Source organism: Neopsephotus bourkii, unplaced genomic scaffold, assembly GCF_033783945.1.
Source record: "Neopsephotus bourkii isolate Nb327-2 ecotype Australia unplaced genomic scaffold, CSIRO-AGI_Nbou_v1 NB_1181, whole genome shotgun sequence".
Lineage (NCBI taxonomy): Eukaryota > Metazoa > Chordata > Aves > Psittaciformes > Psittacidae > Neopsephotus > Neopsephotus bourkii.
The window spans coordinates 4141723-4164179 of NW_026901666.1; the positions used below are offsets into that span (position 1 = coordinate 4141723).

General features: G+C 40.4%; 1 protein-coding gene across 3 annotated transcripts in view; it reads left to right on the forward strand.

The window, feature by feature from the left end:
- Nucleotides 1-21666, forward strand: part of GPD2 (glycerol-3-phosphate dehydrogenase 2) — a 61471-nt gene extending 39805 nt beyond the window's left edge. For 2 of the 3 annotated variants that reach the window (XM_061363786.1, XM_061363787.1), the window contains exons 7-17: nucleotides 3891-4055; nucleotides 4829-4973; nucleotides 9809-10002; nucleotides 12033-12167; nucleotides 12423-12598; nucleotides 13097-13228; nucleotides 13699-13857; nucleotides 16363-16475; nucleotides 16571-16649; nucleotides 16769-16867; nucleotides 20612-21666. In XM_061363786.1, coding sequence (XP_061219770.1) covers nucleotides 3891-4055; nucleotides 4829-4973; nucleotides 9809-10002; nucleotides 12033-12167; nucleotides 12423-12598; nucleotides 13097-13228; nucleotides 13699-13857; nucleotides 16363-16475; nucleotides 16571-16649; nucleotides 16769-16867; nucleotides 20612-20737 — 1523 coding nt within the window. In that variant the 3' untranslated portion in view covers nucleotides 20738-21666. The remainder of the gene's footprint in view (nucleotides 1-3890; nucleotides 4056-4828; nucleotides 4974-9808; nucleotides 10003-12032; nucleotides 12168-12422; nucleotides 12599-13096; nucleotides 13229-13698; nucleotides 13858-16362; nucleotides 16476-16570; nucleotides 16650-16768; nucleotides 16868-20611) is intronic. The other variant, XM_061363788.1, reaches the window with a different exon arrangement.
- The last annotated feature ends 791 nt before the right edge of the window (nucleotides 21667-22457 follow it).

The following is a 22457-nucleotide window of genomic DNA, read 5'->3' on the forward strand; positions in this document are numbered from 1 at the left end:
CATGCAAGCTCTTGGTTACCTAACCATTTACCACAAAACTACAGCTTGGGTTTCCTGGGCATCTTTTCAAGGTGGTAACAGTGCTTGGGTCAAAAAAGCTTTACACATCTGTTCTGGAGGAAGTTAAGCTTGGAGGCAATTTTATCTTGGTTTTGGTGAATCTCCTAATCTTATCTGGGGGGAATGGCATTTAACTGAAAAATTAGAAAGGTTGAGGTATGGATCATTGCTTCACCCTTCCATTTCTCTCTAGAGCAGTAAAGATCATCCAAGTACGAGGACACATGAAACCCCAGAATGGTTTATAAGGGACATCAAATATCATCTATTTCCAACCCCCCTGACACAGATCTTCCACTAGACTAAGTTGCCCAAAGCCCTTTCCAAGTGGCCTTGATCACTTTCATGGATGGAGCAGCCACAGTTTCTTTGAGCAACCTGTGCCAGTGTCTCACCACCCTCATAGTAAAGAACTTTTTCCTGATACCTTTTCTGTGTCTACCCTCTTTGAGCTTAAAGCCATTCCCTCTTGTTCTGTGTCTATGTGCCCTTGTAAAAAGTCCCCCTCCAGCTTTCTTGTAGGCCCCTTTGGGTATTTTTTACACCATCTTTAACCAAATATGCTGGGACCTTGATGTCTGGTTACTTCTAGCTGTGATGCCAGGCTGGGAGGTGCCCACCATCCCTCATATTCTCCTTATCTCCACTGAAGGAAGGGCCAGGCATCAAAGCCTGGTTCTGCCAGCCCCCAGAGGCTCCCCGACCCATATGCCAATATCACCCTGTACCACAGCAATACCTCTTGTCACTGAGCCACCTCCTGTGCAGGCTGCAAGAACTGCAGAGGGGGTTTATTAGGGAGGAGAGTTTGAAGGACAGGTAGGAAGCAGTACCCTTTCATCTTTCTGTTGCTCACGTACCACTCTCTTTGAAACAAACATTCCTGACTCCAAAGTAGTAATTAGCTAGTTTTACTCTAATTGGTAAAAAATATGCTTTGTCAGCAGTGAATGTGCTGTAGTAAGAAATTATTTGGCTGTGCTGCCTTTATACTGGGGGTTGTGCATGGAGGAACAGCACCTGCTTCTTCAGACATCAAGAAAAAAGATTATTGCATATAAAGTGCAGGATTTTAATGTAGTTGTCTGGGGGAAAAATGTGCACATGTGAGTTGGGGGCTTTAAAAAAAAATAAAAGTAGTTCTTTGCGTATGAAAAATACTGTATTGTGACCCCCATTTCTACCAAACTATTGCAGTATTATTCTCCACAGATGATAAATTTCTGAGCTAGTAAGTCACTCTTCATTTCTTTCAAATCTAGACCTCTGCAGATCTCTGCTGTTTATATTGTGAAATACTCGAGGACTCCGCACTGTGATCACATCAATCTGAAACCAGTGGGTTTTCTAGATGTGTAGTTAATCAGGAACTGGTTATTTCCCAGTCCTCCTCCTGCAAATACATTACATAGGCACTCAGAGTTCCTTTTGGACAGCTGAGATTTGAGTAATAGCAAGGGGTTTCTTGCATCAGAATAATGATGAGGGGAAAATGGATGAGAGTTTCAGAGAAAGCATGGAAATGTTATCTTGAGCACAGTGGTCCAAATCCTGCAATGCACTGAGCATATCCTTAACTCATTCTGATGTTACGGGCATTAGGAGTTTCAACAAAATGCTGATCAGCTCTTGGATTTGGGGCTTAATAAACAGTTGTTACTTAGATGTTTGTTCTCTTTAGAAATCACAGCTGTTTTCACGTTATTTGTTCTGCTGATGGCTTCTCTGGATTGCTTTTGGTCTGGACAAATAAGTCACAAAACTGTGAAGAATCAAGCTTGCAAAATGTAAACAGTAAGACTTCCATTAGACCAAAGCTAATATTGGCAAACAATGAAAGTTGGGCTGTTTTTGTGTGATAAATTCACACCCTATGTTAGCTGGAGAAGACCAGTTTGTGGGGGGTACCCCCTTAGGCACTGATGGCAAGGACTAATTGATGGAGGATAAAGTAACTAAAGAAACCCCCTTGGTCCTACGATCCTTCTACAATGAAAGAATAAGTCCTGCTGCATGGAAACAAGTACTCCAGGGTTGCTATGTATATAGACAGCACTGGTTTGAGGGTGGCATTCCTGGTATCTGCTGGGTTCCTTGTCCTGCAATATCAAGACTTGCAGCACCCTATGGGGCAGGCAGTCTCCCAGATCAAGTACCACTGTGAAGAGAGATGACTCCAGAACGCTGCCTTCTGAAAGCCTTAAACTTTGGATAAGAGGAGCATTGCCTGGGTTACTCTGAAGCATGTCCTGTATTCTGCTTTATGTAGAAGGAGCTGCTGTAATGCAGCTCGTCCGTCACTGTTGTCTTTTTTTCTGTCTAGTGCTCCCTCTATATATGAGATGTGCATTTGCTCAAGCCTGTGTTAAAATGTGAAGGTTTGAGGTAAACTGCATAAGGTCATTTTATCCATTCCCCAACACTACCACAGCATAAATGTTGTTGCATTTATTTAATGATTTGCCTGCCACTTCTGACAGATGGTTGTTTCATCTTACGCATCTTGTGTGATGGAGTGTCCCCAACTTTTCTTGACATCTTGCTCAGTTGTTTTGCTGTTCTTTTTTGCAGTTTATTTTTGGCATTGTTTGCTTAGTTGAATTGGAGTTACTGTTTGTTTCTTCATCGGTGCTTTATCATGTTACTGTTCCCATATGTTTCGCATAACTTTTTTTCTTGTAGTTGAAGACTTATTGCACTGTATCGTCTGGGCTGTGTTAGAATGAGGAGTTTGGGGAGGGGATGCGGCACCTTCGAGGCCATTGATCCCATCTTTATAACTTTGCCCTTTTAGCTAGGAGCAGATTATTTGCATAGTGGCTCAAGATTGCACAGGCAGAATCAAAAGAACCAAATTTTACATAAACCATTTATACTAAATGTTGGGAATGCTGGCAACATAAGTCAACTACAGTGTCCATTTGGAAATTTATCACTTTATCCGTATTATCTTTAATAGAAGTGGTCCAAACACGTAGGGAAGTGAACCATGCCTTGGGAAGTTTAGCTTCTTTTAAATTAATTATTCAGGACACACAGAGCCTGGCCCCTATTCAGTGTAGTAATTCTTTCCAGCCAGCATCCAGGACTTTTAACTTCAGTGGCAATAACAAATAGGAGGAGTCTCAGGTGAAGCCAGCATTTCCAAGTAATTAATCATCTTCCCCTCATGGTCCCTCCACCTCTTTCTTAGTTTTCTTTAACAAGGGAATTTCAGTAATAAATCTTTAATGATACATGTTAAGAATCCTTCATTAGTTCTTGTCTGCTTACTTCTCTTTCTTTGATGCTTTATGTTGTATGTTAGGAAGTTAACATGAATAAAAAACAGTTCTAGAGAGCTGGTAAATTGGCACAGTCTCTGAAAGGTTATTTCTTGGCTGTTGGATGCTGTGTGGCATACTTGCTAATAGGGATTGTTGATTAATACTGGTTGGAATGTCAAATGAATGCTTGGATACATTTACAGAATTGCAGCACAGTTGCACAGGAAAAGGTAAAGAAAAAAGTAATTTGTCTGCTCCTTAGGTGGAGGTGAGCCTGATTCTAAGTTTTATTCTAACCTAATTCTAAGTTGCATGTTCAGAGGCTGTGCTTGTTGTATACTCTTGGGTACCCAGCAGCCCACATAGGAGCACAGCTGGGCACATTGCTGCCGATGAAGCAGAGGGGATGTATCTTTAAATAATTCTCGTCAGATGCGGGCAGCCATCAAACCTATTCAATGTGACAGGGACAGATGTGACAGATCGGTTCTGACACACTTCCATACCACAAGTCTGTGGCTGGAGGTGACTGGTGTCCTTCCTCTGGTCCTATCCCTGCTGCAGGACAGCACAACGATGCGCGGATGAACCTCGCCATCGCCCTCACTGCTGCCAGGTACGGCGCTGCCACCGCCAATTACACTGAAGTGCTGCGCTTGCTCAAGACGACAGACCCAGCCAGCGGGAAGGAGCGTGTGTGTGGTGTGCGTTGCAGGGACATCCTAACAGGTGTGTGCCTTCCTGGTAATGGGAAAGCTGCGGTACACTAGGACAGCTTCCTGCCCAGCTTTGCCAGATGACGGGCTGGCAAGTGGTGGGCCCCCAGTGTCCTTTGGTCTGCAACACCCTGCTCAGTGGGTGGAGGTGATGGCACTCTGCAGTGGGCTCTACCACACCATGGTTGAGCAGGAAGAAGAACCCTTCAGGAGGGCCTGTTTTTCATTAAAGACACAAATAATGAGACAAGGGAGGAGCAGGGAATGCTGCTGTTTGTAAATATCAATGAACCAACAAAGGAGCCATCTTCCCAGGGTGCAGTAGCATACCATTAGTGTCAATCATCTTTAACTTCTGTCAGATTTTTCACTTGAATCCTAGCATTTTGGCAGGGTAGGCTAAGCTTTACATCCAAACCCTTCTGTCAAGCAAAGATGATATTGTAAAATGCTACGTGCTGTACAGTAATAGTCCCATTTACCAAGTCTATGGATTGAGACTGAAATCTTTCATGTTTGAGAAGTAGATTTCAGCTGAACTTCTTCCATCCAGTCTCCCTCCTTCTGCCTTTACAGATAAGATGGAATTTCACTGTAAAACATTTTCTTTCAAATACGGCGTTACATGAAAACTTTGTTAATTTTTAAAAATCATTCCAGCTGTTCTGTTCAGACAAGCAGGATGTGTGTTACAGTAGGTGAAGTTCATAGACAGATTCACAACAGAGGGTGTCAGTGAGCAAGAAAACAAATGGTTTATGTGATTGATACTGTTTTCTTTCACAGGGCAGGAATTTGATGTCAAAGCCAAATGTGTTATCAATGCTACGGGACCTTTCACAGACTCTGTGCGCAAAATGGATGATCAGGAAGTACCAAACATCTGTCAGCCAAGTGCAGGCGTGCATATTGTGATGCCTGGTTATTACAGGTAACGATATTCAAAGCCTAAACCATTTGTAACAATCTCTCCTGGTGTCTATAATAAATAGGCTTGCAGAGACACATTTCTGGGTTTTATGGTAGCCTTGAATGCATTTGACTTTTATTTTGAGTGGAGTTTTTTTTAAGAGGATTCTGCACTGTGCTGATTAGAAGATCAATTTCGTATATTCAGAAAAAGACTGAAGTCTCGTAGTTCTTAGTTAAAACACACCAAAGCAGAATTCCTGCTGAAGCAGAAGGGTATTTAGGCAGGGCATCTGCAACAGACTTGTGAAAGGCATATTTTTCAATAATGAATTTGAATTGAGTGTACTGGCTACTTGTTCACTCCCCTTAAGAAGCAGCATATGAAACCTTCCAGAGAGGTTGCTGCCTTCATACATAAATTCTTGTCCTATTAAACATGAAACTCTCTGTGTAGTGACAGTACCACTGTACTTTGCCACATTATGGCTCCACTTATAGTACATATGAAGACAGCATGTAGGCCATAGAATAAGTACTTCAAAATAACATGATTAAATTTTAATGCTGCTGTGGCCACCAGCCCACCCACCATTCTGGTGGAGAAGACTTGCCTCCACTGCTGACCTTGTCACAGAGGTCCCTGTGGCACTCTGTGAGCACGCACTCTGTGGGCTACTGCTTCTGTCCGTATTTGCTGTGCAAAACCAAATCCCCTTCTACCAAGCAAGCTATGTCAGTTGAAACTCAAATATTACCTTTGGTTTCTGAAGTCATTAGCATCCTAATGGAAATTCACATTTATAGACTTAGCTCAATTCTGTTGATACAGTGCACTTACAATAATGCTTTCCATATCATCGTTGCATTCCTCTGTGAATATAAATTTAGACTTCCAGTGCACAACATTTTTTTTTTGCCAGATCTGTCCCAACAGGACATGACCATGGCTGTAGAATTAAGGCATTTCTGGATTAGTGTAAAATCATTCTTGCATTCTGTTCTTTTTTTGGTGTATTTCTACATGAAAAATGGGAAAATGACTTGATAGCTGCTTGAAAGCACTAGCAATGTGGAGGAATGGGTTGTAATCCTAGTTTACTCACATGCTATGAGAAGGATATGTGTGATTGCCTTTAAGGCCCTACAGCAAAACCATATAAAGTTTTAAAACTTTGACTCACTTTGTAAATTCAAAGTAGAAGATGGCTTGGGATGCATGAGGACTCTAATTTATTTATTCTGTAATAACCTAATAATTTTAATTGGAAATACAGAGAGTTCTTGTTTTCCTTGTTCCCCTGTGTATGTCAGCATGTGGGCATTACTTTTCTTGTGAAATAGTATCTACCCACATGCTGCCTCCACAGTGTAGCTGATTAGATAAAACTGCACTGAATTTCTATGAAGTGGGATAGCTTAAACCAAGGAACTGTCTGCTAAATAGAAAATACTCGTGGTATTTAATGTTAGTTGTATCAGGTCGTCTCCTGCTGCCAAGGAACACTCCTCAGCAAACGAAGATTGTAATTTCACTGTGACTGCTTTCCTTATGGTAAATGTTTTATAGAGAATTTTGCCCATACTCACCCAAATTATTTTTTTTGAAGAGGTAGAGTTTTTAGATATAAACATAGTTAAGGTTTTGTAAAACTAATGTTAACTTAATGCCTTTATTTCCCATGGGTTTCTTATTCATATGTGTTCTTCATTAATAGTCTCAGTATTCCTCCTCTCATTAATCCTATTTTTAGTATACATCTATTCTGGTAGCTGCAGCAAGTCCCTTTCACTCCCTATTGTCCAAGTGTATTATCTGCTAAATGAAAGTGGTTTTTGACTACCTCTGTTATGATAGGCTTGCTGCCTGAAATGTGTCTGTGGATGAAATACTTCATTTCGCCTCCCTTCTGACAAATGTCAGATGCTTTTTGTCTGTCTTGAGTTTTCTTGTCTGATCTGCATTCGGAATCCCATGTAAAATTGTCTGCTCAACCTTAGTTCTACTCTATGGAAAATTGCCTATTTGCTCTTTAACTGCATTTGTGGTGCTTTGGTCAAAGCTTATTTAACTAGAGGTCTTCCGTGTATCTGTTCTGTTCCATAAAATGCAATGTCCAGGAAGGAACCACTTACTGACCTCAACTTTAAGACTTGCTGATCTTCCCCTCAGTTAAAGCGTCTTGTCTAGTTCAGTAGTCTACAGCTTCTTACATTCTACAGGTACTTTAGTCATCTGTTTTAAAGATTTTTTTCCTGGTTTTTCATATGTTCAATATACATTGTCCAACTTCACTGCTTTTTGGAAAAGGAACCTCCTACCACATTCAGTTGTTATAAGCTAACTCTTCAATAATGTACAACTGGTTAAACATTAGACCAGGTGTCTTAACGGTTGTTTTGCTAACAGCCATTTAAGATTCATCTGTATTACACTCCAAGACCATTTGCCCCTATATTTCTATGTAAAGGCAATGCTTTATACTTCATATTAGAGTTCACAGTCCTGAACTTACCCATTTCAGTAGTCTTTAAACAGTGCTAGAGAAATCTTAACAATGGCTGATGCTGCTATACTTCATAGCTCATTTTCACGTCTATTCTGTAGTCGCAAGAATTCGTGTCTTACAAAAACGTGCTGTTTCAGGACCATTTCTAGTGTGCAGCAGATGATTCCAGAGGCATTCCAGATCAGACAACATTTGGGTGTTAGGATGCTTCTTTTCAATGAGAAACAATTTAATTTGTTTTGGTGGCTCTTTAGTTATTTGTGTAAGATGGAACAAACATAGCAATGGGAGATTGAGAGTGTGCTTCCTGGGATAGCTAGTAGTCATTAATTCAGTAAATTAATTGGCATATGGAGAACTATTTCATCCTTTCTCACCATTTGCTGTGTAATCAAATTGAAAACACTTCACACCATTGGTGTTGTGGTGGAACTTAGTTTTAAGTCTTTACTTGTTTATCTTCCTTATTTTAGAGTTTCTGTGAGATCACATTTAGAAAAACCCATACTTTTGAGAAAATGTCTGAAGTTTTCTGAATATTCTGATACTGTATATTAAATCTCTAGTTTCCTCTGTCTCTAAATCAATAGCTTTTTCATTTTAAAAAGTAATCATTTGTCTGACGTGATTTACCTTTCACAAATCTGTGTTGACTTCCCCTATTAAATTGTACTTTTCCAACTGTATGCTTAAGCTGTCTATAAATATCACCTAAAAAATGTTCTAATATACATGCTATGTATGAAATTTTTAGCTTCTCTTCTAGCCTTTCCAGATATTGAAAACTTACCTTCAGTAATCTTAGACTTCCTAAAAATAACAATTCAGTGGTTTGGCTGGTGGCTCCCTAGAATAGGTAATTCATATCCAAGCAGGTGTTTGTCTGCTTTCAGCTTACTGTGTTAATAGTTGAGTCCATTGAACTCCTCTGATGGTCCGTATTACCCCTTAAATACATATCCTCCTGTCCTCCTTCTGTATACTTCCTATATGCTCCTTCTGTTACCAGGATCAGAGGCAAAACCTGAAGACTGCTAACCTGGCTGCAGGTGGTTTTGCAAGTACCTACAGCACTGCAAATGAAAGTTGGCATCTTTTCTTTAAGTAAAAATGAACAAAAAAAGGGGCAGCTTAAGTGTTCCCATATATAAAAGCTGTTTACTTTGAAGTAATTATAGAAGCCTTTTGTTTTCTGAAATACAAGCAGAGATATTTAGTAAGTAATGAGGATAACTGGGTTTGTACCTGTGGATTTTTGGTTTGTTTTCTTTATTTTTCTTTTCTTTTTTATGTTCTATCAGGAAGCATTGATACAGAAATTAAAATTTCCTATATGAATAACTACTGGTTATCTTCATTTAACTAAATCATTGTTTGTTGCACTGGCGTAAATAATTTACAAAGCTCTGAATAGTAGCATCCAGTTAGTGTTTTTCTTGTCTTCTTTTCTCACAACATGGTTCCCTGTTCAGGAGCACAGGAGTTGGGAGTATTCTGAGTGTACATCTTGGTCTGAGTCCTGTGGGAGTCTGGGCGTTCGCTCCTGTTGAAGTGGCAGATGGTTAACAGACCCAGGCTGTGGTATTGCTGGATGTTTACTGTTGGAATGTGCTTATAATGCTTATGATTTCAGTGTTGCTCTTCTCTTGTTTTCTTCATGGTGTTCTGTTGTGAACCATTACCCCTCTCCCACCTCACACCATTACTGAAAATGCAGGTTGAGGCTGTCACTGGGATTCTGTAGGTCTTTGCTTTTGTCCTCTGTTTAGGGCACAGATAGTTGAGAACTGAGATTAATAATACTTAATTTTTAATTTTTCTTATTATGTACTTAGATGCATCAAAACAGAACTACGGTTCTGTTCTTCCATTTAAATGTGTATTCTGTTTCAACCTTCCCTTTCTTTTGAAGCATATTATAAATGATTGGCCTTTTTTTGATCAAAAGCAGTTGTTCATTCCATAAAGAGTTTCAAGTAATTGCTGTTTTAAAATTACGAAATGTTTGTATTTGAAATTCCAACGAACACAGCTTTCCAAAGTGAATGGAGAGGTGAGATGCCAAAGACCTGGTCACTAGCTTTAAGGTTGTGGTCTGCTAACCTGCTTAGCGAAGCAAAAAAGGAGCATCACTTTCAGGTGCTGTATTTCTTAAAAAATCTGGGACTACTTTTTAAAGTCAGGTGAAATCTCTGATTTATTTATTTATTTATTTATTTTTCTTTTAATCATTTGACCTAGGAACGAAGGTAACATTCTAATACTTTGTATGGGGTACAAGGTGTGCAAGAACAGAATCCCTGGTGATGCCTGCCCTGTTTTGAACCATGTCCATCCTTTATTTCAGCCCTGATCATATGGGTCTGCTTGACCCAGCCACCAGCGATGGCAGAGTGATTTTCTTCCTGCCATGGGAGAAGATGACTATTGCAGGGACCACGGATAGCCCGACCGATGTTACTTCCCATCCAATACCAACAGAGGAAGATATAAATTTCATTTTGAATGAAGTGCGCAACTACCTTAGTGCTGATGTTGAAGGTAAACCTTTGCCCACTTGGTTTTAACCTGGGAAGGTGTGGGTGAGTTTGTGGCATTTCAGTTTGAGTGCATTCTCTCTCTCTCTTTGGCTCTGATAACTGTGGTTCTTATGCATCTGGTTGTTCCTAAAACTAGCAGGACATAAGCGTCATCATGATCTATTTTTCAGAGTTATAAAATGGTGCTTTTCAATACACCTGCATTCTGGCCTCTCCAGGTGGGAGATGAAAGGTTTTGCAGAACTGGAACAGTTCCACCATACATCATTATGAGTCCATCAAATAATTCACCTGTTTTTTTCTAAAAGAGAAGTTGTCCTGAGTTTTCCCATGTCTTTGTTTTTATTTCTAGTTTTCTAGGCACTTTATTCTTAACATTTGACTCTTCTTGATATGGTAATTATCTAATAGTGTCAGTGTTCAGTGCAAGAGGAGAATTTATAAAAATTACTTGGTGCCAGTTGTTCCCTTCAGCAGCTGAGCTGAGAACCCATTTGTTGTAAGAAGCTGGCCTGCTTTGACTTGATGCTGATTTAAAGGAGAGAGGGTTTTTTCTTTCTTAGTGATTCTTTTATTTTTCTTTTATTTTGTGAAAACATTTGTACTTCTGTATTTCTGTTGTATAGCAGCATTAAAATAAATCTGAAAAGTACTTGGTTAGGAGGAGCATTGCAGCATCCTCAAATTTAGGAAAACTTGCTGTCCAGAGATTGGAAATGCTACATTACTTGTTTTCTGAAGTGGATAATTGATTGACCTGTATTGTGTGAACTTCAGAAGTCCTCAGGAAATGTACCTTTAAGCTTTGTGAGTAGAAGTCAATATAGGTATGTGTGGTGGGCCAGCAACATAGCTGGTAAAGGTAAGAATGTGGGTGAGACAGAGATTTTGTAAGGTATTTTACAGAAGTACATTATGAAGTGGTTAATTCTTTTGAATGAAACCTACCTAGGTGCACGCTGTTTTTCACATATGCAATTAGCAGTGTTTATAGATTGCTTGTTACTGAATTAACAACTGTGCTGGCCATATCAACTCGCTGCAGACCTGCCTTTTAGCTGCCAGAGACAGTGCCAGGGTTATCAACTTACACAGGCTTGGATGAGTTCCAACTGTTTAATTATAGTGTCACGCATGCTGCTTTTTCTAGTTTCATTAGTTTATAAACGTAATATGGTATCTTATTTCTGTGATTAACACTTCATTTTGGCAGGTTAAACATGCTGGCAGAGCACCATTGATTTCTGAAATCTATTTTGTGTTCTTTGGGGGATATTTTTACACCCTTTTACTGATTTTCAATTATTATTTATTTGAAAGTTGTATTAAAAAAAAATGTTCCAAATGCTCCAGCATAAAGCAAATTGGCCAGTTTTTCTATTGCAAATTTAATAAGCAACAGAATTAATTTCATTAAAATATGTTGGTTTCACTTTCTTTTATGTATATATATATATATGTATGTGTGTATATATATATATATATATATGTATTATTTTTTTTAAGAGACTTTCAGAGGCTAGGGTATTTTCATACAACTGCTAAGGGCTTTTGTGACTACCTGGTGCCTTCAGGCTCTCTTCTTCCAAGTTTACCAAGAAGTCAGGGCTGGCTTTAGGGATATACTTGTAACTGGACAGGATGCAGAAACGGCATTGGGGTTTTTCTGAGGCGATAGTTGAGTTTGACAGTTGGATCTCTCTTGATTGATCAGTTACCAGGATATCTCTGTTCTGTTGGATTTTTAACCGGTGTGAAAGACAGACCTCTCTGACTTTGCTCTGGGCTAGAGAGTATTACTGATACTGCTCAGGACAGTGCTGATTTTAGTTCTGTAGCCCAGTTTATTCCATTACTTTGGAGGATCATCTCCAGGTTTTTTTTGTTGCTCAGCTAACAAGCATGGTGTGCTGCAGTCCTTGTTTCACAGTGAATATCCACTTAGAGGCAATGCCACAAAGACCACAGGAGTGATATGAGGTAAATACCCATCAGTTCGTAGCTGATTAGCTGATCTTTTGCTCTGGACAGTGAGAAGAGGAGACGTACTGGCAGCGTGGAGTGGCATTCGTCCTCTGGTCACAGACCCCAACTCCAAAGACACACAGTCGATATGCCGGAATCATGTTGTTGCCATTAGCAATAGTGGCCTTGTCACGATAGCAGGTACTCTTAAACTAGGAGTTTCTCTTAAAGTATAGCGTTGTTGGATTTACCCAGTGTCTTTTATTCAAAACCTTTCCTTGTTTCAGTACAATCCTTCATGCTCCTATAGCCAGATAATCATCTGCCAGTAGTAGTATGACTGGCTTATTGGAGCAAGCTAATAAGAGTGATGTGATCTACAAAATATATATAGTATATACCAACTTGGTGTTCCCCTTACTTTCCCCAAATAAAGGGGTAAATGTGTGGTTACAGGTGGGAAGTGGACAACCTACCGTGCCATGGCAAAGGACGCCATTGATGCAGCTGTTGAGGCACACAATTTGAAGGCAGGTTCCAGTAAAACTCTTGGACTGCAGCTGCAAGGGGCTGAGGACTGGAGTCCCACTCTCTACATTAGGTTGGTCCAAGACTATGGACTTGAAAGTGAGGTGAGTCATGGTGTCTGTTGATGCTCAGATGTTTCTTTGTTGGAGGGTTTTGTTTTTCCACTAAATCTGATACCATAATGACTTGTTTAAAGGTCTGTTGAACCTGATAAGAGCTTATTATCTAGCTGGGGGGAAAAAATGTAGTAATTGTTCTTTTATTCCCTTTTTCCTTCCTCCTAATTTTGACTGTTTCCTGCTTTAAAATGTTACAACATCCTAGGATCTGTCTTCCTTTGAGCCCAAAAAAGTCTGTACCTCAGATATGATCACAGCGCAGCAGAAGAGTTGGAGCATCGTTAGTCACAGTTACACTGATACATACATAGTGGTGTCAGTGCTGGCCTAACCCATTCTCAACACAAATAGTTTCCTCCCACATAATCAAAATCTAATACCCTCTTCAGCCTGTTTGTTACAGTTGACAAGAGAATTGACAAGAAAAATGTGCGCATTTGATGTGCTTTCAAAAGCCTATTGAATTTGTTTTCAACTCCATAGGTGGCTCAGCATCTAGCTTCGACATATGGCGACAAGGCTTTTGAGGTGGCCAAAATAGCCCAAGTTACAGGAAAGAGATGGCCTATTGTTGGAAAGCGTCTCGTGTCTGAATTTCCTTATATTGAAGCTGAGGTATGTGGAAAAACTACATGCTGTTCTCTCTTTTCTTCTTGGGATAAGCAGGTTCTAGAGCAGGTCAGTCTTGCTCTGTAAAACATCTCCATAAACCTTTTCCTTTGGTCAGATGCAGAGTTTTTCCTGTTCTTGTTTTTCCCCTTCTCTGGAGCGTGCTTTATTTTTGTTTGTACATACACATATTAATATATTTTTTAAAAATTAAACATTTGTAACTATATAGTGTCTATTTTTTATTTCATATATACATGTTTGATGCCAAGTTGATTGTATAAAATGTCCCAAGGAAGATTTTATGTTGCTTTATAAAATGCCTCAATCATTTTGAACAATCTGCCTGCCTGGGTGGGAGCAAGTTTGTTTTGTATAGCCAACCTAGCAGGACAGTTTGTGATGCTAAATGTAATTTCTGACAGTGCCTGTTTTCTTTCTCATCTGCATTTTTTCCCCTTCTCTTATTGTTCTAGGTTGTCTATGGTGTCAAAGAGTATGCTCGCACAGCAGTGGATATGATTTCCCGACGTACTCGCTTGGCCTTTCTGAATGTGCAGGCTGCAGAGGAAGCCCTGCCAAGAATCATAGATATAATGGGAAAAGAACTTAACTGGAGTGAGCAGAAAAAAAAGGTACAAAGGGCCTTTTTCATCTGAAACTGTTTTGTTCTTCTTAAGTAGTTTCCATGTTAACGATCTAAATTAGTTGAATAGAAAAATTCAAGTGATGCTTTCTTCCCAAGAGAATGATTCACTTGGCATATTTCACTATAAAGACTTTATCAAAATAGCTGTGAAATGAGTTGGCATTGGCTGGGGGGTGGAGGGGAAAGTGAAGATCTGTGTCCTGTTGTTCCCCAACTTTAAAAATGAAAGCAGACTTGGCATTACTATCCTATTCCTGTACAATTATTTTGTTTACTGACACTTTTCAATAGATCTACCTCAGAAAAGGAGGATCTTGTAATATGTGTCATTCCTTTTTGTCTGCTGTGTATTTTGAGAAGTGATGGTACTGAGTTTGCATAATTCTTTGTCCTAAATTAACGTTTAAGGTCGTTGTTACCTTCCTTTGCCCACAGTGGGTCTGTGCACAGACAAACCGTGTGGGACTCATCTTACTGTTACTTGCAGTCCTGATAACAGGCTGTCTCTATCTAAGCTGGTTTCTGTGTGCCTGCTCTGTAGTAAAGATCACTTACCCTAATGAAGGCATCTGCTGTGTGCATTGAACTGCACCCTACAACCCTGCTTAGATCCCCACGAACTGGCAGGAGTACCCTGGATCCCTGGAGATCTAAGCTTAGATGTAGACATTCCACTTACTGACATGAATTTTGCCCCTACTGAACCATCACGTCATGTAAGCTTCTGATTATCAATTCTTTCTGTTGTCACAAAAGAGGCTGCATGTGTTATGTGGTCCTGAGTATGGTGGAGGAGAGGCAGCACAACAAGTGCTGTAACCAAATGGGACCCGTGGTTTGGGACTTCTTTCACTCTGAAACAAAAAGAAACCTGTAAATGCTCACCTAGCTCTTCCACTCCAAAGGAGATGGGAAGTTTCCTTCAGACTGTTCATGAAACCCTTTAGCAAGGTAGAAGTGTGATTAATGTTCTGGAAGGAGCTCGTTTGAATCCTGCTAGCCAGAGACCTGCTGTAATCCTAAAGCTTTCCCACAGGAGTGCATAAAGAAAGGGCTACCATCATGTCACCGATGTGAACTGTGTTGCTTTTGTGCGTGTACATTAAGCAACCTTGTAGTTGGAGGTGTTTGACTGAACTTAGAGGTGTCCCACCCTTACCAAACAAGATTTGCTCATAAAATAATTTACTGTATTAAAGAAAGCTGTATCTATTCTTCCATAAAAATAGATTGGAAAATGGGAAGCTTACAAAGCAAAGAGTTTGAAATTAGCATGATGTTAGGGTTGCATGGACAGCCTTAGCTCCAGCAGCTGTAGTTGGGGAGTTAAGCTGTGATTATATTCTCACTGTAACCTGCAGGAATGAAAATTAACACATACTGCATGCACCTGTAGGACTGGCAAAACCATCTATGCTTGCATGAGTACCCTAATGCCAGCAAGACAGTCTCTACATTCCCCAAATGTCTGCTGGGCTTTCTTTTGGGAAAGTTTCCTTCTCTTTCAAGTGAGTCTAAACTTCCACTGAGTTACTGAGCATTTCTTCTGTAACCAGTCTCAGCCATTTTGAAGTGCTACATTTTTACAGCAATCTTGCCCGTGTTGTATTTTGACTTGATGGATGAGGCAATTCAGTGCCTATCCAGAAGAGCATTCTTTAATTTAGATCTTACAGTAAGACCATTAAATAAGTCTTTGTTGGTTTGGGACTTTAAGGCTAATTTCTTTGCTTGTATTGAACTATGTAAGAGTAGTACGCCTTCACGAACAAGGCTTTGCTAGATTAAATGGCTTATGTGTACGTGCCTAAGGAATCTTTTACTGCTGCTGCGGCCATTCTGTGGTGCGTACTATTTAATATCGGTGCCTGCATAGGAAACGCTTGTATCACTCTTAGAACTGTGATTGGTCTACCCATTGCTGTAGAAGGAATTCTGCTCTGCAGTACTCTATGTGTGTCAGGTGCATATCACTTACCAAAAAACTGGCTGTGGAAGACCTTCCACTGAACTTTCAGATAACAAATCAGTTTTACTACCATCCAGAAAACTAGTTTAAAACTTAAAAGAACCTGCTTGGTTTTGAGCCTCCTGATTTTTTTGCTTGCTGATTTGAGACAGTTAGGTGAAAACTTGCACTAAGATATCAGCTGTGAGTTAAATGGCATTTTGTAGGCCTGAACTGCAACTGCCATTTGTCATGAAACAGGTAGATACAGCTTGTGTGACTGAAGGCAGTGTATAGTCAGTCCTTAAATCATTTACATGGTAATTAGAAGTCTTTACTAGTCTTGATACCTCTTTTCAAGACTAAAAAGTGCCTAAGCTTAAGTTGTTTTTTTTTTTAACACTTCTCAGGTACCATCTGCTTAATTTTTGGACCTTAGATAAATTCTAGTTAAGTGGAAGAAACAACTAAATAATACAGTAAAAATAATTGTGTGAAAGCTCCATATTCCTCAGATACACAGTTTTTCTTTTTTTCTTGTAGGAGGAACTTGAAGCTGCTAAGAAATTTCTCTATTATGAAATGGGCTACAAAGTAAAATCAGATCAATTAAGAGACAGCTCTGAAATCAGTCTAGTGCCTTCAGATATTGAGAGGTGAGTAAAGTAAAAGAGTGCCCTGTGCTGCTAGGAATTAATACCTGTCATTCTTCTGAGTGTTGTTTTTCCCACTGATAATCCTTATCTTGCAGGTACAAGAAGCGATTCCGCATGTTTGACAAGGACAAGAAAGGGTTTATTACTATACTGGATGTGCAGCGTGTCTTGGAGGTAATGTTTCCTTGTGTTCTTTCGTTTTCCTTTTTAAGTTTCTTACCTAAATTTGAGAGTGTGGCATAAATAGTACTGAACAGTGCAGCTGATGTACTTCTGTGCTTTTATTTGTCTAGAGCATCAGTGTGCAAATTGCTGAAAATACTCTTCATGATATTCTAAATGAAGTGGATCTGAACAAAAATGGACAGGTTGAGCTCAATGAGTTTCTGCAGGTAGGTGTCTCTTTGTTAAGAGAGAAGCTGTAGCTTTAACAAAGGTGTAAGTATTTAACTTTTTTCCCCTCTGCTTAAGGGCTGGATTGGAGACTAGGTGAGTGTTACTTGAGTAAACGCTGTAGTGTTGATGCTATTTGCCAGATCACAAGGTGAGTGACACACACAACAATCCTCAAGCAGCTTTGAAATTCAAGGATTTTTTTTTCATGTGGAGAAATAATGAGACCCAAAACCCAGTTCCCATTTACAAAGTATACTGCAGTACAGACCTGAATTTGGCCTTTTATAATACAGAAGTGCTGTTTAAGTATGATCAAAATGATAAAACTGTCCATTGGAAGGTATATGGCACAGTTGGGCACACTGACATTTATCTTGGTCTGTTGATTGATTAGTAGTTTCTAAACTATTTTGCCTATTTTAAAGAATGAGCTTGTAGCTAAAACAGAGTTTATATATAAACCTGTAGCACTGGTTTAAACCCTAGGTGGAATAAGGGTACCTCAGTTTGTATGGAAGACGTTACATTGACAACCCATGTACCTGCCTTTTGCGGGGCTTTAAAATAAAGCAAAGGGTACTATGGAAATGTTTGTCTGCCCAGTCTCTCGTGCATATGCTGTTTGCCAGTCAGTGTTGTTTTTGTGGCGTCTTCCTTGGTGTGGTATTTCAAGTGACTGCCATGTCTTCCCTGCATGGTGGCAATGATGAATGCCGAACATGAGATAAATTCATGCTGGGGATTTTGGTCAATGTCAGCCTTTTCTTCACTGTGTCAAGTTAAACAAACAAGATCAAGGCAGAGGAAATGGTAATTGTCTCTCTTGAGATGAGCTGTAGATAAGAGCAGCATTGTTGAATCTAAATGCAGAAAAATTTCACAGGTTGTGTCCAGCATTAGAAAAAGGGACTATTTGCCTAAAATGCAGCAATTTAGCTGGGTAACTGAAATTCACTTGGGGAGAAGGGTCAAAAAAAAAACCCCAACAGACAATCAGTGGTGGCAGAAGAAGAACAATGGCTTTGGGAATTCATGCTTATGGATTCAAATAAAAGAGAAAATCAGGGCTGGTTTTCTGGCTATTGAAAAGGGTCTCCCATTTACACCCCTGTGTGAAAACTTTTAATTGATAGGGGGGAACCCATCTTTCACTGTAAGGGCTGTGTTAAACTATGATGTGGCTAGTTTGGATACACTGTGGTTACAAATTTGGAGTGACTTATAATCATGTCTGCGGTGGATTTTTGGTGGCTTGTTGAATTTTTTGCTCCCCTGTGCTAAAAAGCCTCAGTTGGGGTTGCATGCCCTAAGGTACTGTATCTGTAAAATATGAAAGTCAAGCAACTGTTTTGGTATAGTTTCAAAGGTGCTGTTGTAAAACTGTGTAACTGTGGCTACTGGCTTCTCCTATGCATTTCACAGTTGGAATATTTAATACTGGTGACTGGCACTGCAGTAAGGATCACTTGTGCCTGTGCACCTCCTTTCCGGGGAGGCAGGGAGCAACACACAGGTTGCTCCTGCACAGCTGAGTGCCTAGGATGAAGTGTGCTAATAAAATTAACAGGTTGCCATGGAAGGAACAAAATACATTAAATGTTTGTTTAATTTATTTTTTTTAATGGATCTGTTATGTCAGCTCGCAATGCTTTTGTGTTTGCTTTCTGAAAACTTTGAAGTAATTGCATTTTACCACAGGATGCTTGTGGAAAGCCATGTGCAAATATTTGTGGACATTTATATTAGAATATAGGAACACAGCATACCAGGGTGGCAGCGCAGCTCTGCAGACAGGGAGCGGAGCAGTCCCAAGCACTTCCTTTGACCAACTGCAGGTGCCCATGTCACTCCTGTCACTCCAGTAACAGTCTGGTGAGCACCGATCTTGTCAGGCGCTGATGCCAACAGGTTTTTGAGAGAGAAAGTGGCCTGTGTTGGTCAGGAACACAAAGGGGTCGTTCCACGTGACAGGAAGGCAGAGCACTGGTGGTGTTTGTGTGCACATGATGCTGTCCTACAGCAGTGACTGTTTTCTTGAAGCTTAGTGGTGCTGTCATTTAGGCTCAGGAAAAGAGGGACTAACTTGGGAACTAGTTTTGATATGCAAAGTCAAAAACCTTGTTAAATCAGGAAGAGGCTTTTTTCCTTTCTGATCCTCACCAACCCACTTATCAGGTACTCTTTTCATGGCAGTGTCAGGGGATCAGCCATCAGCAGCCACCATTTTGTGGTTGCTTCCCCCCAAAAGCATGCCATATAGACTGTGGTTGGTATAGTTTCAGTTACTGCTGTAAAATTCTGTACCTCTGTGGCTACTGGCTTCTCCTACACAGTGGTATAGTCAGACCAGACAGACCCAGGACTGATAGCAGCATATATTGCCAGGCAGTGTGCATGGGTGAGGGCAGGGCCTGTCCTCTTGGGACCTCCCTTGCTGTGTGTAGAGATCACTCTGGAACCAGGGTGGTAGGTGATGGGGAACACAAATCCCAAGTGATCATGGGCTTCCCTTGCTGGCTGTAGCTACTGCTCTTCCTGCTGTTGGTCCTCTCCTTCCCAACTCCATCATTTGCCTTGCCTCAGGGCTGCACAGGGTCAGTAAACGCCTTCAAAGTGCAGGGAGGTTTTTCCACCCTCATCTGGGTCTGCAAAGCACAGAGTTTCCCTCTGACCTTCTTCCCTCCAGGTACTTATTCCTGTTTTGACAGAGTTGATGCCACATTTGCATAGGTCCAGCTGCAGATATAATTAATAGATTTTCTTGTGGAGGGGAAGAAACCTGAAGGATTGTCAGCACTGGCTGGGAGTAAGAAATTGCATTTTGTAAGTGCCAATTGCTTTCCATAGTAGTTTTTGACAAGCTGGCTGCATGTAATTTCAAGTCTAATGCTTGCTTTATCCATGGGATAAAATAGAATTAACTAAAATCTTAGCACTAGTGTGTGTTCGTTAAAACAGAGCCAAGTCCAGTTTCCAGGACTTAAAGGCAAATTAGTTTTAAAAGTCTGTAAAGGAACTTGGATTTGAAAGAACTGTGGAAGTCAAGTGTGCTGTTTCTACAAAGAAGGACATATAAATGAAAGAGGGTATGGTCTAGGATTAGTGGTGGATCAGAAATGGGGTTCTATTAGTTACATCTTTCAGATACTATAAAAAACCCCAACAAACTACCTCTGAAATGGGTGGGTTATCCTCCATTCTTATGTGCAAAAACCCTGGGGTTGACCGTTGCTTGCACCGTTACTTCCAAGCAGATCATATTTGGTACTTCTGCTCTTTCTGCCATCCATGCCTGGCCAAAACTTTCACTGGTATTTCAGGGAAATGTAAATGAGCTCAGAAACCATACAGCAGTATTGCTGTATATATGGAAAAATCAGTTATGTGTATTCATTAACACTTGCTAATGGCTCTTGAACAAAACAATGAACTCTGCCGTTGTTCAGAGTGGAGCTATGTGGGTTTTTTCCCCGCTGGTGGCCCTTGGGTGGGACACCCAGCAGTGTCTGTCTGCCTCTCATGCAGGGAAGACAATAGCACCAAGCTGCATAGCTCTGCCGGGGTCCCATGTCCCATAAGCCATATGGGCAGCAGGGGTTGGTGGTGTCTGCCCACAGACTGGTGTTGGTTGCTATCACTCTGGCTGCTTGCTGAGGCCTTTCATGAAGTGCTGCACCCTCTGCCACTCTTCTTTGCCTTGCAAAGGAATTAACAGAGTGCTCTCTCTCTTGTCTCCTAAGCTCATGAGTGCTATTCAGAAGGGCTACGTGTCTGGAAGCCGGCTGGCTGTGCTCATGAAGACTGCCGAGGAGAATCTGCATCGGCGCGTGGGGATTCCGGTGGACCGGAGCGGTGGTGGACTGTGAGTTCAAACGCAACGTCTGCTCACAGCCATGGCTAATGGAGATGCATCTCTGCTAAAAAACATTCCAGTGCTTCTGACTGGCCTTGCTTGTTCCAGATGACTGGCGTCTGTCCATGGGTGTAGCTCTTACAAAAATATATTGGTGCATTTGTTTTCATTATTAATGGTTTTCTGTGCAGCTCTTAATACTCCAGTATGTGGCCTTTGGACTGGGTATTCTTTAGACACAGGGGTTCATTAACAAGAGTTCAGGAATACAGGTTAGAAAGATTTGGGTGCACACACAAGCGCATGTGCACGTACTGCCTCATTCATTAACTTCTATATCACCTTTACCTTCAGAGAAAACAATGCTCAGAAAGTGCATCCTGCCTTTAAATGCATTGCATTGAGTTCTGTGAATACACATTTAGTGTTTAAAAGTTGTTGATCTCTGCTGAACAAAAGTGAGACAGGGAAAGCTGGTGATCTGGATTGGAGATAATAACACAATAGGATCAAGACAGACACTTCCTGAGGCAGCAGTTGCGAAGAACTGTTGTGAGGTTCTGTAGGTGGCTGGTTTTGCTCTTCCAACTGCTCTGTTATTTCAGTGGTACCAATACTTGGCCAGACAAAAATATTGGCAGTATGAAGCTGGAAAACTAGAAGACATCTTGATTAATCACCCAAGCTAATAATTTATTTAAAAGCATGGGGACAGCTTTCCTTTCTCCCATATTAATAAAAATAAGCTTCCTTTATTAAGTAGCGTAGTCTTAACAGGTGTTGGTTTATGCTATAAAAGGCTTCATACTGTTTTCAGTTTTGGATAAACCCTGATGATCTTTAGAATATAGTAGGTTTCAATAGCACGATGGTCTTAATTCTTCATTTAAAAATGGTCAAACACAGAGTGAAACAATGAAATTTGTCTTGCATTACACTAAATCGTCTGTAAAAGTGAAAGGGCTATTTTTCAACAGATAAATTGCGGGGGGGGGAGCAAAATAAGATCATCACTTGAGCTGTTTTCAACCATGTTGTGTCTGTCTGTTTGCCTTTCTATTGTTGGATCTACTAGGTTCAAGATCAGGTGGAAGACTCCTGCCTCATGTAGAACATGGAAGGGAAAAACACAACAATGGGTTATTGATGAATTTGTCATTCTGTTATGTTCTTTAAGTACCAATTTACAACTTAAAGCTGTAGTTCCGAGGTGTTAGGTTCTCTACTTCTGTAGAATCTGATCTATTTTAACCAGTGTCACCACTTTCACTGATGGAAAATAACAGTACAGGACTGACCAGCAAGGATTGCTTTGATATTTTGGAAGGGAAGACGATTACATACACAAAATGGAGACGCTGAGGAGTGTTCATATGGAGCGTAGTAAGTACCGAGGTTGTGTTTGGCTGGAGAGGCAGAGTCCTTTAAAAAGAATTAAAAATTCAGGTGCTAAAAAAAAAAAAAAAAAAAAGGGCAAGCCTCATTTAAAATTCAGTAAATGGTTATATTTCTGCCCAGTTTGTAAAATCTGGAGTGAAGGAGACAGTCTTATAAAATGCCTTTGAGATGGTTTTTTGCACATTAAATTTTTCTTTGACCCTGCCTTTTACCAAAATGATGGTGTTATTCAGGGTTGTGGCTTTTTTGCTTGGAGTCCTGTGCTGGCGAGGCATGGTCTGGGTGACTGAGGACTTAGCATGTTTGGTAATGTAAGAATTATTTTATGGACAAAG